The sequence below is a fragment of the Typopeltis vanoorti genome, chromosome 1 (genome assembly GCF_054136105.1).
Source record: "Typopeltis vanoorti isolate ZY-2024b chromosome 1, IOZ_Tvanoo_1.0, whole genome shotgun sequence".
In the NCBI taxonomy this organism is placed as follows: Eukaryota; Metazoa; Arthropoda; class Arachnida; order Uropygi; family Thelyphonidae; genus Typopeltis; species Typopeltis vanoorti.
In genome coordinates, this window is record NC_143549.1 from 158,329,769 (window position 1) to 158,349,998 (window position 20,230).

General features: G+C 36.8%; 1 protein-coding gene across 1 annotated transcript in view; it reads left to right on the forward strand.

Moving 5' to 3' along the window:
* The window catches only part of LOC150110579 (cilia- and flagella-associated protein 43-like), a 609,434-nt gene that overhangs the window by 322,074 nt on the left and 267,130 nt on the right, over nucleotides 1-20,230 (forward strand). Inside the window, exons 13-14 of the mRNA XM_090401881.1 lie at nucleotides 3,796-3,951; nucleotides 19,803-19,969. Of these exons, the coding sequence (XP_090258007.1) occupies nucleotides 3,796-3,951; nucleotides 19,803-19,969 (323 nt within the window). The remainder of the gene's footprint in view (nucleotides 1-3,795; nucleotides 3,952-19,802; nucleotides 19,970-20,230) is intronic.

Below are 20,230 nucleotides of genomic sequence, written 5' to 3' on the forward strand. Positions count from 1 at the left end.
GAACCCTCACCACAGCCTCCTCATCTCCAAGGAATCCAGGTGACCAGACCTGAGCACAGTAATCCAAATGTGGAAATATCAATGCTTTATAAAGGGGAATAATAACCTCTTTATCTCTGGATGTCAGTGTGTTCCTCAACAACCAAGTAATCCTATGTGCAATCTTGGACACCTTAGCAATGTGTCCTCTGAACTTCATCTCCCTATCTACCAACACCCCTAAGTCCCTAGCCTCATCAATCTTTTGGAGTACCTTTCCATCAATGTAGTACACAGCTGGTAATCTTTTAATCCCAAAATGCATGACTTTACACTTTTCCACATTGAACTGACATCCATTATCTTTTGCCCATTTTACCAACTTATTTAAATCATCCTGCAAACTTTCAACGTCAGCTTGATTTTTTATTGCGCTACCCAATTTTGCATCATCAGCAAACAACTGAATATCTCCCTGTAAGCTATTTCCTATATCATTTATATACAAATTAAACAACAATGGCCCAAGCACAGAACCCTGAGGCACACCACTGGTCACCTGCCTCATTCTGCTCGGCTCCTTCATACACCACCTTATGGTATCTCTCCCTGAGCCATTCTCCTATCCATATCACCAATTTAGTATCCATTCCCATCTGCTCCAATTTGCATACCAGTCTTCTATGGGGTACCCTGTCAAAAGCCTTAGCAAAATCCAGAAGTACCACTGTGTAGCCAGTTCCTTTGCCCAACTCAGATGTCATTCTATTATGAAAAGTTAATAGATTGCTAAGGCAGGATCTACCTTTAATAAAACCATGTTGGTCCCTGTATTGTATTATATTCTGATCCACCCATTCTTGAATTTTGTCTTTAACCAACTTTTCCAATACTTTTACCACTACTCCTGAGATGGTGATTGGTCTGTAATTAACTATCGCAGTTTTAGAGCCACCCTAATGCAAAGGAACCACTTTGCCTAACTTCCACTCCCTAGGGACCATACCAGAGTTCAAACTTAAATATCCAAGTAAGAGGGGTTGACAATTCATTTGCACATTCACGCAACACCGGAGCTGATATTCCATCTAAGTCTACAGCAGTGTTTGCATTTAAATCTTACAATATATTAAATACCTCTGATTCTTTAGCTTCAATTCTCACATTAGTTATTGCTACAGATTTGAAAAGTGATCACTCAGTAACTCGACTATTACATCTGATTTTGTCACCTCAATACCATCAGCACCCACTAAAGTTATCCTTCCGAAGTCATTCTTCCTCTTACTTGCTACATAGTGGAAGAACTCTTTGGGATTACCCTTGATCTCTTTGGCTAAGGTCTTCTCATAATCTGATTTAGCTTTTCTTAGCTATGCTGGTAACCTTCCTAGCTTGAGCCTTGTACTGCTCATGGGTGTACTGATCACCTTTCTCCTTGTAAATTCTCCATAACATTTTCTTTTTTTTGCAGATTAAGCTTGATACTACTGCTCATCCATCTAACGCCTGCCTTGTTTGACCTCCTGACCATGGGGACACAATCTGATATTGCTTTCCTCAGATACCTGCTGATTTTATCCCATGCACTGCTAACATCTTTCCCCTGCAATATGTTCTGCCATGGGATGGCTGCATGCAAGCTCACTCCGAAGCTTGTTATAATTGCCTAACCTGTAGTTCCGTATATACCCCTTCTTAACAGAAAAATCCACAGAATTTGCAACTTCCCAAGTGAATACCACATGATCACTTTCACCAATTGGAGGTAACAAGGACACCTTACTTATGCATATAACCTCTGAACCAATAACCAGGTCCAACACTCTCACACCATGTATCCCTTCAGTTATGTACTGTTTCAAGTAATTATCTCATAGAGGATGTATGAACTCCATTTCCTTTTTGCTACGTGATATTTCCTCCTTCCAATTGATATCACTGTAATTAAAATCCCCCATAATAATCACTAAGCCTGCACTCATTGCACTAATTTGCTGATGCATGAATTCAATATCTCCTCCTGTACTCCCAGGGGGAGATATTGAATATCATATAATAGCATCCAACTGTATGTTTGGCTGCATTGGTCGCTATTTCGCACCAGACCGCCTCAAATGAACTCTCATTCACATGTCTATCATCTTGATATACTACTTTCTTTGGCTGCATCACATCAGCTATCATCAACAGTACTCCTCCCCCTGTTCTATCTTCTCTATCCTCCCTGAAAATACTGGACCTATCACATTCAATTCCAGTAACCACATCTTCTGCTGACAGCCAAGTTTCACTAATGCCTACAACTTTTGGTGAGAATGCACTGACTAATGCCAAAAATTCTTCTCTCTTATTTTGAATGCTTCTTGCATTGGTATACAAAAATTGCAGATTCCCTCTAGATCTTGTACCGGCTTTATAACTGATATATAAGTCACTAACTTCCGTAGTCCCATGCCGATTTTTATCCCCTTTCTTCTGCAATTTATTCTGTGTATAAGGATCAATAAATATACAATCAGTGCTAAAGTTTCTCTCTCTTACACTCAACCTTTTCAATATTAGTTTCCCTGCCCAATAACTTCAACTTGTTCAGAAAACAGTAACTTCTTCAATCGCTTATGTCTTTCCATGTTAAGATGCAGTCCATCTCTAGCATACAACTGCCTTTTTCCTTCAAACACACTCCAAACATCAACATATTCCAGACCTCTTTTTTTGCACATTCTTGCAATCATATCATTCATTATCATCGCTTATCTACTTAACTAGTAATTGTCAAAATGAGGTAGCACACACACTATCCTCCCATTGACACTTTTCTTCTTCACAATATCTAACAATGTTCTTAAATCTTTTCCTATCCGATTTATACCACCTCTCAGGTCATTCATACCCACCATAACTATCATCTTGTCTGCTTCATGCCCTCTCTTTATTGCTAAAGCCACTCTTTCTATTGTCCCACCAGCCAAGCACTCCTCATGCATACCACTCTCCATACCCTTAATCATAGAATCACCATATATCCTACCACTCTTAACTTCATTCAAGAATAGAATGCATTACTTGATTGTGTGGTGAATGTAGACACACTGAATCAGTTTAAAGCACTGTTGGATGAACATTGTGTGTCATAGTGTGTACCTCCCACAATGAGTCTCCAACTCCATGTAAGTCAGATGATAATAACACTGCCTAAAAAGATTAACAAAACACTGCATTGGCTCCACAAACATCATTCTGCAATGCTGGATCTAAAAATTGTACAATACTGTTACACAATAAATCTGCTGCCCATACAATTACCATCATTATTAACTGGCCACTTGTTGCTTAATTAGAGAAAGAGAGAAAACAAAAGCAAAAAAAGAAAAAAAAAGTATATGAACCAAAAATTAGCAGGGGAAATCCCAAAGGAAATCCAGGTTCGTAGTTTTGTCTTGGATAAAATCATAAATATACTGCACTGTTTTGCTTGTCATGTACACTTCTTGAAGGTAGGCACATCTCATGAAATAATAATTGTTATTATCTGCCATTATTAGGAATGCTTCTTAAAAATATTTTTATCTAATCATACTTAGAATTCTAATATTTCAATTTTTGTATTAACTGCATAAAAGAAGCAGTTCTTTTTCTGGTTTATATAATAATTTCTTAATATTATGTTAAATACATATAAATATTTATTATTAAATAAAAATAAATATACAATATTTAATATAAATATGGAATTATAAATAAATAAATAAAAAACTCAGTAATTTAAATATTAAATTGAGTTGTCTCACATTTTATTTCTTTATTAATTAGGGGTAAAAGGCGATATAATTGATATTGCAGTAATAAGTAGTGATGATTCCAAATCTATTACTACTATTGCAATTTTGTCTCGATGTGCAGACTGTGATGTTCAGAGAGCTGGTAATTTGCTCACTAAGATTACATTACCTTCTGATCTTGCAAAAGGTAATATATATCATTTCAGATTTTTATGGACTCTAGCAGGAGATTAATTTTTCTTTTTCTCATTGAAGTGAGGCCATCTTTAATTTGCTGCTAAGAGAGTTTTTATTGTTGATAAGATCATATACAAGGCGTTGCTATTAAATAACAAGACAAGGTGTGCTGTGAATTGTGTACTCGTAGCAGTAGGATGCACTTGCACCGTGAATGACCTTTAAGGTTCTAGAAGCAGTTGAGGTAAGCATTGTTCGCTGTTACTTGTAGTTAATCCACATTCAGTTATAAAAGAAATGTGTGAAGTCACTTTGCCGGAATAATGTCTAGCGTTAAACTTGAGCAGCAAATTAATCTCAAATTCCTTGTGAAATTGAAGAAATCACTGGCTGAGTGTTTTAAACTGTTGTAGGAGGTGTGCGGTGATAATGTGATGTCACATGTGCAAATGTTTGAATGGCAGAAACACTTTACTGAAGGTCGAGAAAACGTTGAAGATGGCAACGACTGGGTCGCCCTGCGACAGCAGCAAACATTCATGAAATTGTCTGCAACGATCGCTGATTAAGCATTCAGATGATAGCAGACATGGTGCACATTGATAAGGAGACTGTATGACAAATTTTGCATGAGCAATTGAACATGAACAAAATCTTCACCAAAATGGGCCCCAAAAACTTGTGTCAGAAGAAGAAAGACGTCTGGAAACAAATTTGCACTAACGTCATGGAACAGCCGACAGCAGACCTGGACTTGCAAGAGAAGATCATCACACGTGATGAGGCATGGATTTTCCAGTATGATCCAGAAACAAAGAGACACTCGATGCACTGGAAATCTCCCATGTCACCAAGAATGAAGAAAGAAAAAATGAGCAAGTCAAAACTGAAGGCAATGCTGATCGTTTTTTTTTTTTTTATTTTTATTTATTTTTAATATCAATGCCATGGTAATGGTTGAATGGGAACCAGAGGGTCAGACAGTTAAAACATTATTACTTTGAGTTTCTGGCCAAGCTGAGAGAATGAGTGAGGAAGAAGAGACCCGATCTGTAGAAGAACAACACTTGAATTCTCCATCAGGACAATGCTCCAGCCCACAGTGCACTGTCTGTAAAGCAGGATCTGGCTGATAAGGAGATCCCAGTGTTGGACCATCCACCTTACTCGCCAGACTTAGCTCAATGCGACTTTTACCTTTTTCCAAAGTTGAAATTCATATTGAAGGGCACCCATTTTCAGTCAGTGGATGAGGTAAAGGAGAAAACAGCAGCACTACTACTGAAGCAAATAACACCTGATGACTTGCAGCACTGCTTCCAATAATGGAAATTTTGTATGGTGGATAGATAGAGGAGTATGTTGAAGAGGATAACAATTAAGTTTTACAATTGCAATAATAAACCATATTTTAGCAACCAGTCTCGTTATTTAATACCCACACCTTGTATTGAGATAATGTAGCATTCATTACAGCACTAAATGTTATTCACACAATACCTATCATGCATCACCTTAAGCTCATTCACTTGCAGACCACTCACAACTATCTCTGAAAATTTATTGCAGTCATTCATCACTTTCCAAGCAAACATCTAGTCTTTTCACAACTTTCAGGGATGATCTCTAGTTTTTTCCCTTATCTGCATTATTGAAAAAATGAGGGGAACATGATAGGCACATATGTTTCTATCATTTTCTACTTGATATAAGCTTTGTGGTCATTCAGGGGTTTTTATGAATTTATGAATTTATCATATAAGCCTTGAATAGAAATTATATCGAAGAAACTGAATTATAAGTGACCTTCCACTGTCATTTACATACAAGTTAAACAACAATGCTCCCCCCCCCTAAAAAAAACAGACCTCTGGGGCACATCACTAGTGACTTTTCTCTTCAATGATATCACTCCCCCATACACAACTTGCTGATACCCATCAGATTTTTCCAATCCCATTTTCAAGCCAGTTTCCTATCCAGTGCACTAATCTACTATCCAACCCCATCTGTTCCAATTTAACTACTAGTTTGTCATGTAGCAATCTATCAAAAGTCTTTGCAAAATCTAAATATAATACTTTTTTATGCATCCCTCCTTGTCCATTGTATTTGTCACCTTGTTATAATAAATAAACAGATTGCTAAAACATGATCGTCCTTTAGCAAGCCCATGCTGGCCATTAAAGAGAATTCTACTACTGTCAACCCAGTTCTGAATCCTTGTCATCACTAGCTTCTCTAACACCTTGACCAGAACTCCAGAGAAGCTGTATGATCTATAATTGACCTATAATAGAAGGATATACGTAGAAGAACTACAAGGCTAGTGATTATGAAAGAACTTATGAGAAAATCGGGAGCTCATGGAAAGGAGGCAGATGCTGCTTGGGCACTATTTAGCAGCAGCACTTTGAGTGTATTCTTAAAGTAAGAAGACTAAATAAGGTAGGAATGAAATTTATTAATGAAAATATTATGCATGCCATTTGGAAAAAGATCACTTTGTGGATGCAGTACAAGTGTAATAATTAGTTGCATGAGGAGCACAAAGAGAAGACCATGTTAATAACTCAGTTTGTAGGACAGCAGAAGTGCAGTATGGGCAGAAATTGGTCAATTGACTTAGAGAGTTGACTATTATTATTATGTAACACCTCCAGGGAGTGCAATGACTCATCGAGGGAGGGTACCAACTCTACAACTCTGCATCTCCACTACCTTCATCATCTACACCAACGCCATCTACTGCCGACTATCACTATTTTCACAATCATCCATGCGCATGGCGGGATTCGAACCCACAGCCTTTTGGCTGGAGAGCAGATATGCTAACCACTCGGCCAACCAGTTCTTTTGATATGGAAAATAGAGGGAAGAACAAATGTGGGAGGAGGATGTTAATGGAGGAAAATGATAGATTAGTAAGAGCTGCAGAGAGGCTTCAATATAGAGTGTATGGTGGAGGAGGGACTGATAGTGAGTAGGGAATATATGGGGAATTCAGTAAACTTGATACTAATAAAGTGGTAGGATTTGAAACACATCATTGTATTTTCTTGGAAAATATTCCAGGGAATCAATGGTACCCTTGACAGACCCTTTTAATGTGAATCTTGCAGTGGAACCAGTCCCAAAGTAGTGGAAAGAAAGCACAATTCTTTCACTTTACAAAAGGGGGTTATAAAACTCTGGGTACTATTATAGATTCATATATATAATTCATTTGACAAAGGAGCTCATATACAGTATACTTGGATTTTTCAAAGGCCTTTGATATACTGTCACATGAAGCTGGTAACTAAATTGGAATGCAGAGGTTGGATAATATTTTAGATTAATTGGATAAGTAATTGGTTGTAAAATAGACATCAGCATATTGTTTATATGGAGATGGTCTCTCAAATGAAGGTGATCAACAGTGGTGTGCTGCCACAGGTATATGTTTTGGGACCATTATTGTTTAACTTGTATGTTAACAATATTGGTAGAAATGCTACTTGAGATATGCAGCTGTTTGTTGATGCAGAATTGTGATGAATCGTGAGGAGTAGAGCAGATATTCTAGCTTTACAGAGGGATCTGTACAGAATGTGTCAGTGGGCAAGTGAATGGATCTACTTTGGCATTTGGTAAGTATGGATGGGATGCTGAGTATACAGTTCATTGTGAAATTCTTAAGGAGACAGAGTAGATGAGAGATCCAGAGTGTTGGTGGACAAAGATTTGAAATGTAGTGATCACAGCGTTCAAACTGTGAGAATTAATGAATGTGGAAGAGATTTTTCATAGAGTAGAGTAGAGGAAGATAGAGTAGAACCAGAAGCCATTCCTGGAATCTGTATAAAGAAGTTGTCAGCAAGGAGTGAGGAGTAGGTTCTTTACATGGAGAACAGGTGGTGATTGCTTAAACTCTGATTGGATTTAAGCATAGTTTGATGATCTTTTTGTGTAAGATTGCTCATCTCTTATGATGAATGTTTTGACTCCTTGGACGTTTGTTATTTAATGATAATAATAATAATAATTCTCCTTTGCTTTTCTGCATCTCAGGTTTCTGATCACTTCTCTCTTAGGTATTTATATTTACTTTTGATTGCATTCCTTCTGGATATTTTTTCCCCACTATTTTGTTACCTCATTTTATAATTTTTTTTCAAATTTAGTTTTCATTATATCCTTATCTGCATTTCTGTATCATGGATTTTTCAAGCTATTTTCATCTTCTAGTAAGTGTAAGGATGATCTCACATTGTGTCTCTAAATTCATTTCATACCTAAAGACATTTACAAACATCCATGCCCATAGCAAGATTCAACTTGCAGTAGTTGGAGAGGGAATACACTGTTTACTTAGTCAGCCAGGCCAGATTTGCTGGAATTTAATGAAATCTGGTATTTAATATCTCTATTAAAGTTAATATTCAAAAGTTTAAATGAACAGGAACACAACTGTGATCGTCGATGACAGCGCATGCGCATCCAATGAACTCTACATAACTGAAAGAAAAACCTTAGTGAATGTGGTAGGCAGGAGAGTGTCAGATGTTTTAGGACTTGCTGAGTTGTTAAGTACTTACTTTAATGAAGGGGTGTCCAAAACATGGAAAGATTATTTTTAGAGTCGGCCTTGGCTATAAAGAAATCCTCTAATGGGAGCATATATGATTGCATTAATTTGCCAAAAATTTGAAAGATTGTTATCTTAAGATCGACTCTTATTGTAATACTTCTTTTTTTTTTTACAACATTAGGGGACACCAAATTAGGACTTTAGATCTTTTATCGATTACAATTTTGAATTGTTTCACTTACTTTTTTGTCACATGTAAACTATAACATGCTGCTTTGTTCTCTGAAGATGCTAATTTGAAATTCAGCAAAATATAAGCCAGTTAATAAACATTTTTTAAAAAAATAGTTTGTTTAGTGTTGTTAATGCTATTAAAATATCTTATTTGCTGGTGTATAAGATGCACCGGCCTATAAGACCACCCCTTTTTTTATACACATTTTTTAGGAAAAAAACTTTATCACTGAATATTATAATGAATTTACAGTATTTCAAATATAAAGTAATAAGTAGGTGTACTTTCAGCAAATACCTAATCTAGCTAGGAAAGAATATCCACCTTTTAATCTTCTTCATCAAAACCCAGAAATTCTTTTCATGAATCTTGAACACCATGATGTTGATCCAGTAAAGTTGATGATCCCTCTGTTATTGGCTATCACTTTAGCTTATTGAATAATCATTTTTGTAGACACTGAAAGTCCTGCTTTTCTGTGGTCGAAAATCCAAGTATTCAGTTCTGCCTCAAGTTCTGGCCATTTTGCAGTTCCACTTTGTAGTTTATGTTTACTGTGAGTTGCTTTTTTGATCCTCTTCCTGATTCTGCCAAGTTCTTATCATCTTCTCAGTTGGGGTGGCCCAAAATGCCTCTCTGCAGCCCTATCTCCATGTTCTTTAGCATATGCAGTCACAGCTTCTATGCAATATTGTAGCAATGCTGATGTTTTTCAGCCATAATTTGCCAAGAAACTTAGAGAAAATTTAATGGCAGAAATTTATCACCATTCACAACAACCGTGACAACAATTGGAAAGTTTAAATGAACAGGAACACAGCTGTGATCATCGATGACAGCGCATGTACATTCAGTGAACTCTACATAACTGGAATGCTCTCACACACTACAAGGAAACAAGAAAGAAAGAAATTGCGTAACTCGGAACAGAGAAAATTTCCAGAAATGAAAGTAATAAAAAACTGAATACTGTCGTATAAGATGCATCCTGTTTTTCAGACCTATTTTCAAAAAAAAAAAAGTGTGTCGTATATGCCAGCAAATACAGTAAGTTATGAATAACATTCAATACTCAAGCTTGTCTGTTAGCTTAGCACATGGCAATATTATTATTATTATTAATATCTGACTTCTATGGAGTCAAATGAGGAGGTCTATACTTTTTCATGCCAAAAGATAATTGAACCAGGCCTTGAAGCCATTCATAGTTTCTGCACTCACCACACTTTCAGGCAATGCATTACTCTCACCAATCACTCTCCATACAAAGAACTTGCTTCTCACTCCCACTTCTTAAACCTCCTTATACAGCTTCCATGGATGTCCTCTAGTTCTGCCCTTACCTCCGTCTAATCTATGTAATATCTTCTCTAGGTTAATGTGGTAACAACCCCTCACCAACTTATGTGTCGACCATATCCCCTCTTCTTCTTCTATTCACAAGGCTCTGTAAATTGTATTCCCTCAATCTCTCCTTGTATCTGACATTCCATAGACCTGACACTAACTTAGTAAACCTTCTTTGGACCTTCTCCAATACATCTCATCCTCCCCCCCTGAAAAACAAAACCAGGCAACCAAAATTTCAAAATTTATGCATAGTTGTTCATGTATTGCCTGAGCAAAGCCTTATACAAAGCGACCATAACCTCCTTGCTTCTGTATGTCATTGTCCTCCTCCTCATTATTGCCATAATCTCTCACCTCCTTGATCTCCTCCAAAATTCCTCCATTAATTGTATACTATGCCTCATAGCCTTGCCTACCACATTTCAAGCTTTGCAACATTAAATCGACATGATATCTATGCTATACTCTGAGACGAAATAGAAAGATCAAAATAGCAGCAGGAATTGATAATTTTCCATAATGCTGAAAGAAATGGTGAAGGGGCTGAGCCTGTTGTTAGTGTTTTACTTCACAAAATTGGCCAGCAGGGGTAGAATACAGAATTTTGACTAATGAATTGGCATGCTGCTGTGCTCCAAAAAGAGCAGACAGCAAAAAGTGTAATAATTTTAAGTGTAATAATTTCAGTCATTTGTGCAATATATTTCAGGCATTTCACTTTCAGAAGAAAAAAATGTGATAAAATTTCTCAATATTTCAGGACTAAATTTATAAAGAATATGATCACAGTTGATCATACATTTACACTCCATTATTATTATTATTATTATTACAGGTATCTCCATGGAGTCAGTAAACCCATTGCAGGAGACCCAAACTATCAAAACAATATTTATCATATCTCTTCTTGAATTCATTTACAGAAGAAGAACTCACAACTGAGGTCAGGCAATGCATTCCACTCATTCACCACCCTCCAGACAAAAAACCTTATTCTCATACCCTTGTTAAACACTTTTCCTTAATTTCTAGGGATGACCTCTTCCATCACACAGCTGAAATATTTACCCTGCATCAATCTTATAAAAATCTTTTAGTAATTTAAATGTTTCTATCATATTCCCTCTTCTCTGCCTATCAACCAATCTCTGGAATCCACAAGCTCTCAATCTGTCAATGTAGGAAGCATTTTTTACATCACTCACCAACTTAGTCACTCTCCTCTGAACCCTCTCCACAACCTCCTTATCTCCAAGGAATCCAGGTGACTAGACTTGAGCACAGTAATCCAAATGTGGAAGTATCAACACCTTATAAAGGGGAATAATAACCTCTTTATCTCTGGATGTTAGTGTGTTCTTCAATAACCAAGTAATCCTATGTACAATCTTGGACACCTTAGCAAGGTGTCCTCTGAACTTCATATCCCTATCCACCAACACCCCCAAAGTTCATAGTCTCATCAATCTCTTGGAGTAAAGTTCCATCAATGTGGTACACAGCTGGTAATCTTTTAATCCCAAAATGCATAACTTGACACTTTTTCACATTGAACTGACATCCATTACCTCTTGCCCATTTTTCCAGCTTATTTAAATCATCCTGCAAACTCTCAACATCAGCTTGATTTTTAATTGCGCTACCCAACTTTGCGTCATTAGCAAACAACTGAATGTCTCCCTTCAAGCCATTTCTTATATCATTTATGTACAAATTAGACAATAATGGCCTAAGCACAGAGCCCTGAGGCACACCACTGGTCACCTGCCTCATGCTGGACTTTGCTCCTCCATACACTACTTTCTGGTATTTTTCCATGAGCCACTCTCTCTCTCTCTTATCCATATCACAAGTTTAGTATCCATCCCAATCTGCTCTAATTTGTGCAACAGTAATCCATGGGGTATCGTGTCAAAAGCCTTAGCAAAATCCAGAGGTATCACTGTGTAGCCATTCCCCTTGTCCAACTCAGATGTCATTCTATTTTAAAAAGTTAATAAATTGCTGAGACAGGATCAACCTTTAATAAAACCATGTTAGCCCCTGTAGAGTATTATATTCTGATCCACGCATTCTTGAATTCTGGCCTTAACCAACTTTTCCAATACTTTTACCACTTCCCGACATTGTGATTTGTCTGTAATTAACTACCACAGTCTTAGAGCCACCCTTATGCAAAGGAACTACTTTGCCTAACTTCCACTCCCTAGGGACCATACCAGAGTTCAAACTTAAGTTAAATAACCAAGTAAGAGGAACTGACAATTCCTTTACACATTCATGCATAACCCAAGCTGATATTCCATCTAAACCTACAGCAGTGTTTGCATTTAAATTCTGCAATATACTAAGTACCTCTGATTTATGAACTTCAATTCTCACATTAGTTATTGCTACAGGCAGTGGTGTAGCTAGAGCAGTTGCTGCCCGGTGCGGTCCCTGAGTTTGCTGCCTCTCTCAATACACACCAAAAATACTACAAAAGTCAAAACGACGTATAGGGAAATAAATTAAAACACTATGTTTATTTTTGAAGTAAAACTTTAATTTCAACATTCTAAAATGTTATTTTTCTTGCTTTTCTGTTAGCAAAATAGTCGATGACATTTGTGAAGTCTATTTCATAATAATGTAGGTAATTCTTAATCATATTTTATTTTTATAAAACTCCACTCACAACCAGCAACACTTACAGCAGTTGTGAGGAAAATTTGTAGTAGTATTACAATATTTGGAACTGAGTTCTTGAGACTGTATTTTTGAATTAACTGCAAAAGTTCAAAAAGGTTCCAAGTGCTGCCCAGGGTGGACCGCCCCCTTCGCACTCCCCTAGCTATGCCACTGGCTACAGGTACTGAGATATTCTCACTTGTGTGATAGACTTTTGAAAAGTGATCCCTCAGTAACTCTACTATTACATCTGAGTTGGTCACCTCAATACCATCAGCACCCACTAAGGTTATCCTTCCAAAGTCATTCTTCCTTTTACTTGCCACACAGCGGAAGAACTCTTTGTGATTTTCCTTGATCTCCTAGGCTTAGGTCTTCTCATAATCTGATTTATTTTTTCTTAGCTATGCTGGTAACCTTCCTAGCTTGAGCCTTGTACTGCTCATGGGTGTACTGATCGCCTTTCTCCTTGTAAATTCTCCATAACATTTTCTTTTTTTGCAGATCAAGCCTGATACTACTATTCATCCATCTAATGCCTACTCTGTTTGTCTTCCTGATCATGGAAGACAAACAAGGTAGGCTGATATTGCCCTCCTCAGACAAGTGTTGATTATATCCCATGCACTGCTAACATCTTTCCCCTGCAATATGTTCTGCCATGGGACAGCTGTAAGCTCACTCCAACGCTTGTTATAATTACCTAACCTGTAGTTCCATATATACCCCTTCTTAAGAGAGAAATCCACAAATTTTGAACCTCCCAAGTCAATACCACATGATTGCTGTCATCAATTGAAGGTAACGAGGGCACCTTACTTATGCATACGTCCTCCTCTGACAGCTATGACCAGATCCAACACTCTCACACCATGAGTTCCTGTTATGTGCTGTTTCAAGTAATTATCTCTTAGAAGGTGTATGAAGCCCATTTCGTTTTTGTCTCATCATATTTTCTCATTCCAATTGATATCACCATAATTAAAATTCCCATAGTAATCACTAACCCTGCACTCATTGCACTAATTTGCTGATGCATGAATTCAATATCACCCCCTGTACCCTCTGGTCTATAGCAGCAATCAACTGTATATTTGGTTTTGTTGGTCATAATTTCATACCAGACTGCCTCAAATGAGCTATCATTCACACATCTATCCTCTTGATATACTACTTTCTTTGGCTGCAACTCATCAGCTATCTTCAACAGTACCCCTCTCCCCTCCCCTGTTCTATCTTCTCTATCCTCCCTGAAAATACTGTGCCAATCACATTCAATTCCAGTAACCACATCTTCTGCTGACAGCCAAGTTTCACTAAATCCTACAACTTTTGGTAAGATTACACTGACTAATGTCCAAAATTCTTCCCTCTTATTTCAAATGCTTCTTGCATTAGTATACAAAAATTGCAGATTCTCTTTAGTTCTTGTACCGGCTTTAGAACTGATATACAGTCTACTAATTTCAGTAGTCCCATGCCGATTTTTATCCACTCTTTTCTTCAAATTATTCTGCAAAAAAGGATCAACAAATATACATTCACTGCATAAGTTTCTCCCTGTTACACTCAACCTTTTCAGTTTTAGTTTCCCTGCCCAATTTCTTCAACTTGTTCAGAAAACAGTAACTTCTTCAATCACTTATGACCTTCCATGTTCAGATGCAACCTATCTCTTGCATATAGCTGTCTTTTGCCTTCAAACACGCTCCAGACATCAACAAATCCAGACCTCGTTTTTTGCACATTTTTGCTATCATATCATTCATTATCATCACTCATCTACTAAACTCATAATTGTCAAAATGAGCCAGCACACACATACACACTATCCTCCCTTTGACACTTTTCTTCTTCACGATATCTAACAATGTTCTTAAATCTTTTGCTATCTGATTAATACTACCACTCAGATCATTTGTATCCACCATAACTATCATCTTTTCTGCATCATGGCCTGTCTTTATTGCTAAAGTCATTCTCTCTATTGTTCTACCAGACGGTTCCCTCAACAATCTTTTACTTACCCCCTCACTTTTTACAGCATCTCATTTCTTCTAGACCTCTTGTGCTTTCATTCTGTTGACTCCAAGTCACTTCCATACTATTCATTATTTCATCATTTACCAAAGTCTCTCCTTTACTTAAACCTGTTCAATTTATTTCAGCTAAAGTAATCTCCATAGTCCTAATTTCTCTATTCAACACATTTAACTCAGTCTTAATATCCTGAACCTGCTTACTGAGCACTTCCAATTTCTTTTGCAGGAGATGAAGGTTGCTTTTCATTTTGATGAACTCCTGTTGAAGCTCTTCTACTATGTTTGCTTCCATTCCTAATTGCTCTAATCTATCTAGACACTTTTTACATACATTAGCGTTTTCATTCTTCTCGTTTGCCCAAACGGTCCCCAGATCTTTCACATTTTTCGGAGCATACATATAGCAGTTTCTGCAACGCATCCACTGCAAAACATCCAAGGCAGAGCTAGACATTCATACAGAAGTCCTCCATGCTGCTGACGTATGTTTCTTTATGGATACCATTTATAGACGTTGAAGTAGTGAAACAAACAAGTATCAAAAACACAATATAAACAACAAAGTTTCAACAATGACGTCATTGAAGGACACTTGTAGTTGTGCTTCCAACTGAAGCACAACTACAGCATAATTTGAGACAAAAAGCCTCACTATACTTTAATTTAAAAACAATTTTTAAATTAAAGTAATTAAATTAAACAACTGCTACATTCACTTGCGACACTAGCACCACCCCTCCCAAGTAGAAAGAAATATATCATGTATTTGTTGTATACTTTTTACTAGAAGACCAGAATACAAACTATCCTTTAATTTCATTCTTGTGTGTTTTGTCCTACATATTCGTGAAATGTATAATTGAGTATCTTTATTATTATTATTTTCTTAGGTATCTCCATGCGGTCAAAGATTCATCATGGGAAGTCTTCTGCTAACCATTATTCACACAGTAATGTCATACTTTTCCTTGAACTCATTCATCAAGACAGCACTCTAACCCATTCAATATTTCTAGTAATTCCACCCATTTATTAACCTCCAATCAAAAAAATTAATCTTTGCTAATACACTGTTATACAATTTTCAGGGGTGACCCCATTCCCTTCCTTCTTACCAATGTATTCTAAAATGTTTTCTGTGTCAGTTCTATAAATTTCCTTTAAAATTGTTTATGTTTCTCTCTTACACCCTTCCCCTTATCTATCAACTACCTTGTTACCCATGGATATTCAATATTTCCTCATAGGCAGCATTCCACAGATCTTCATGATCAATGGAATGCTGCCTATGAGGAGAAAAGTACTGCAGAAGCAGATACCTATGGCAGAAAGGATCTGATTTCTAGATCCTTTCCATTACTTCCTCATCCCTAAGAAATCCATACTACTAGATCTTAACATATGAGAGGTAGTGAGATTGCTGGAGTGATAAAGAAAGAAATTGTCAGAATGCAAAATTTAATGAAACAGTTATTGGAAATGAAAAATGAAATGAGCAATATGTGGAGTGATGTTAGATGTCTAGTGGAAACTAATGAACATCTACAAGAGAACACGATGAAAGAAAAAAGAGTAAAAGAGGTGACGAGTGATTCCACGATAGCAGTATATGGAGATTTCATAATAAGAAGGCTAGTTACTGAGAGAGTCCATAAGATCTGCTATCCAGGTGAGAAAATGAGTAGGATAATTAATAGAAGGATACAATATTTTTCGTAAGAATAGATATGGCAAGAAGGGGGGGGGGGTTGCTGCATGATAATAGGGGGAATTAAGTTCACATAAGGTAGACATGAAAGGGAGAAATAGTGGCACTGGTTATGAGGCAGTGTGGTGTAATGTGGAGATTGAGAGGAAGATATGTTTAGTTGGATGTAGTTCACCACCTTCTGCATTCCCAGGCCTGGGAATGTGGAAGGTGGTGATGAAGAAATGTATAAAAAAGTTGGATTAATGAACAAAGGAAGGGTAATTATTATGGGTGATTTTAATTATTGTAGTATAGATTGGATTAGAGAGATAGAATTTGGGAATAAAGAAAATGCATTTCTCGAATTCTTGAGAGATAACTATTTCAGGAAGCATGTAAAGGAGGGCATGCTAGGATCTAGAGTTCTAGATCTAATAATTTCATCAGAGGATGTGATTGTGAGAGGGGGTTTCACACTTTGCTCCATTTGGTGAAAGTGATCATGAAGTAATCAACTGTTTTGTAGCTAGTCATATGTAGACTTTTGTGAGGAAAGGATATATGTGGAATTATAAGGCTGGTGATTATGACAAAGCTTATGAGGCATCTTGGAGCTATAACATGAAATAAGGAGTTGAGCACTAAGGAAATAAATGCTGCATGGGAAGTGACAAAGAAATACATAACACATCAATGTGTATTACGAAGGCCAAAAGGCTGAATAAGATAGGTGTAAAATGGATGAATGTGGTGCTTAAGCATGAAATCTGGAAAAAGAAAGTATTTTGGAGGAAGTACAAGATGAATAAAAGTAATAATCAGTCACATGAAGAGTATAAACCAGAAGAGTGACTCAGTTAGTAAGGAAAATAAAAGTAGAGTATAAGCAGAAATTGGTGCACATCAGGCAAAGAAAACTCTAGAGAAGTTTTTTTAGATGTGTGTGGCAATTAGAAGGAAGAATGATAATGTAAGATGAAGTTAATGGATGAAAATGGTAGAATGGCAAGCAACTGCTGTAGAAGACATTGTTGAGGTATTCAGTGATCAATTTATAAGGATCTTTCATCCTGATCAAGGTGGAATCATGAGGAACTTAAGTGTAGAGGACATAGGAGGGGATGGCTTAATTGTGAGTGAGCAGGAGGTATTTCAGGAAATAAATAAGATTGATATCAATTAGACGATGGAATTTGATGACATATCACCATGCATCTTAACTGAATGTTCCAGGGAATTAGGGCAGTAGCATTGGCATGCCTGTTTAGTAAGTCTTACAACAGCAAGGAGTGGAAGGAGGGTAAAATTGTTCCACTACATAAAGGTAGTGATAAGGCTCTAGCTTCAAATTATAGGCCAGTCTGTATATCTGAACTAGTGGTGAAGGTACTGGAGAGATTGGTGAGAAGTAGGATACAGAAATGGGTTGATACAGCAATATTCTCTGTGGTTAAGGGGAGATTATGTTTCACTAACTTACTTGTGTACTATAAAAAGGTGACAGATACCTTGGATAGGGGAGTGCATATACAATGGTGTATGTAGATTTTACAAAGGCTTTTGATAGATTGCCACACGACAAGCTCTTATATAAATTGAAACAGAGGGGATTGGATGACAGACTTCTCAGTTGGTTCACTGACTGGCTGTTGGATAGGTATCAGAGAGTTTTATATGGGGTGTGTGGTATCCTGAAGGAGAAAGGTCACTAGTGGTGTGCCCCAGCAGTCAGTTTTTGGGCCAGTGTTGTTCAATTTGTATGCTAATGATATTGGAATGGGTTTAACTAGTGATATGCAACTGTTTGCAGATGATGCAAAACTGGGGAGAGCAATGCATAGTCAAGTGGATGTTATTGCCTTACAAGAGGACTTGAATAGATTGCATGAATGGGAAGGTAAGTGGAACTGTCAGTTCAATGTCGCAAAGTGTAAGCTTTTGAGATTTTGTAAGCAACAATCAGATGCAAAGTATACACTTGGTGGGGAAACTTTGATGGAAGCAGAGGAGATGAGAGATCTAGGAGTAATGGTGAACAAGGACTTGAAATTCAGGGGCCACATTGCTCAAGTTGTGATAATATCACATCTGATAATCGCTGTGATGTGGAGGATTCTGACACGCAGAAATAGAGAGGTTATGATACCATTCTATAAATCTTGATCAAGCCTCATATGGATTTTTTATGCACAGATTTGGTCACCGGGTTCTCATGGTAACAAGGATATGTTAGAAAGGGTCCAGAGAAGATTCACGAAGTTGGTCAGTGATCTCTGGAACGTCAAGTAAGAGAACAGATTGACAGAATGTAAGTTGCAGAGAATAAAAGGAAAAGGGGAGATATGATTGAGACATAAGCTAGTCAGGGATTGTTATCGGGTCGATATGGAGGAGTTGTTTTATAGAATGGGATGGGGGGGGGAGGACAAGAGGTCTTTGTTGGCAACTGTGTAAGGATGGTGTGAGCAGAGGAGTGAGGAATATGTTCTTTGCTTGGAGAGTGGTTGATGAGTGGAATGCATTGCCTGAGTGTGTTATGTGTTTAGACACATTGAATCCATTTAAGGCATGGTTGGATGAGCATTGTGTGCAGTAGTGTGAACCTCCCACAATGAGTCTTTGAGTCCATGGAGATCAAATGTTAATAATAATAGTAATTATAATAAGTAGTAATAGTCCATAGTAGAATTTACCTTATTAAATCGATATGAAGATAACAACCAACCTCATTATTTCTACTTGTTAATATTTATTTTTCAACATCCATGTAATCAGATGAACTATTTTGACCATCTCCACAGTATGCCCTCTAAACTTCAAATCTCAAATCTTTGTTCAGTTTTATTTTATTTAATGTTTTTCGTGAAAGAGAACATAGTAATCTGATTGGTGTTTATTATTGTCCATACAGTGATATTATTATCCAAAAATCATCATCCTCTGCATGATAAATTGTTACAATATATCCTTCCTTCCACTCTCTCTTTCTCTCTCTCTCTCTCTAACATCATTTAGTTGTGAGGTGCATTTGGCTAGTCATCGGTATTGTATATCTTTTTTTTTTAAAGCATTAAGCATGGATCACATACTTTTCATGAAGAATCTCACGTTTCTTTATTATTATATACATTATATAATAGCTAATATTTATCCCATGGTAAAACTAACCATAGAAATATGCAAAACATTTAACTCTTTTCTAAACTGAGTTATTTTTCAGGTTTTGCCACATAGGATGTTATGCTTTACCATTTATTTCTTATTAGTATTTTTACCTTTTTCGTATTTTTTCTTCCTTTAGATTATGAGAAATATCAAGCAAATATATTAGGTGAATTACAAGATGAATCGTTACAGAGAAAAGAATGGAAGCTTGAGATGGCAGTTTCAAGAATAGTGATACACTCAACACTTGGAGTATTTGCATATTGCCCACAGACATATGAATTGCACCAGTTTCCTTTTTGGGTTAATTTCTTGTATTCATAATATTTCAGTATATAATATGTATATTTTTAATATATGCTATATTTCCAAAAACAAAGACTTCTGTAGAAGTAGTGAATGATACGAACAAAAAAAGGAATACATGTGATGAAAGATAAAGATCTAAGAGACATTACGATAATAATTGAAATGGAACACATAAATGTTTTATCAACAAAATTTTTGGAGTATTTGCATATTGCCCACAGACATATGAATTGCACCAGTTTCCTTTTTGGGTTA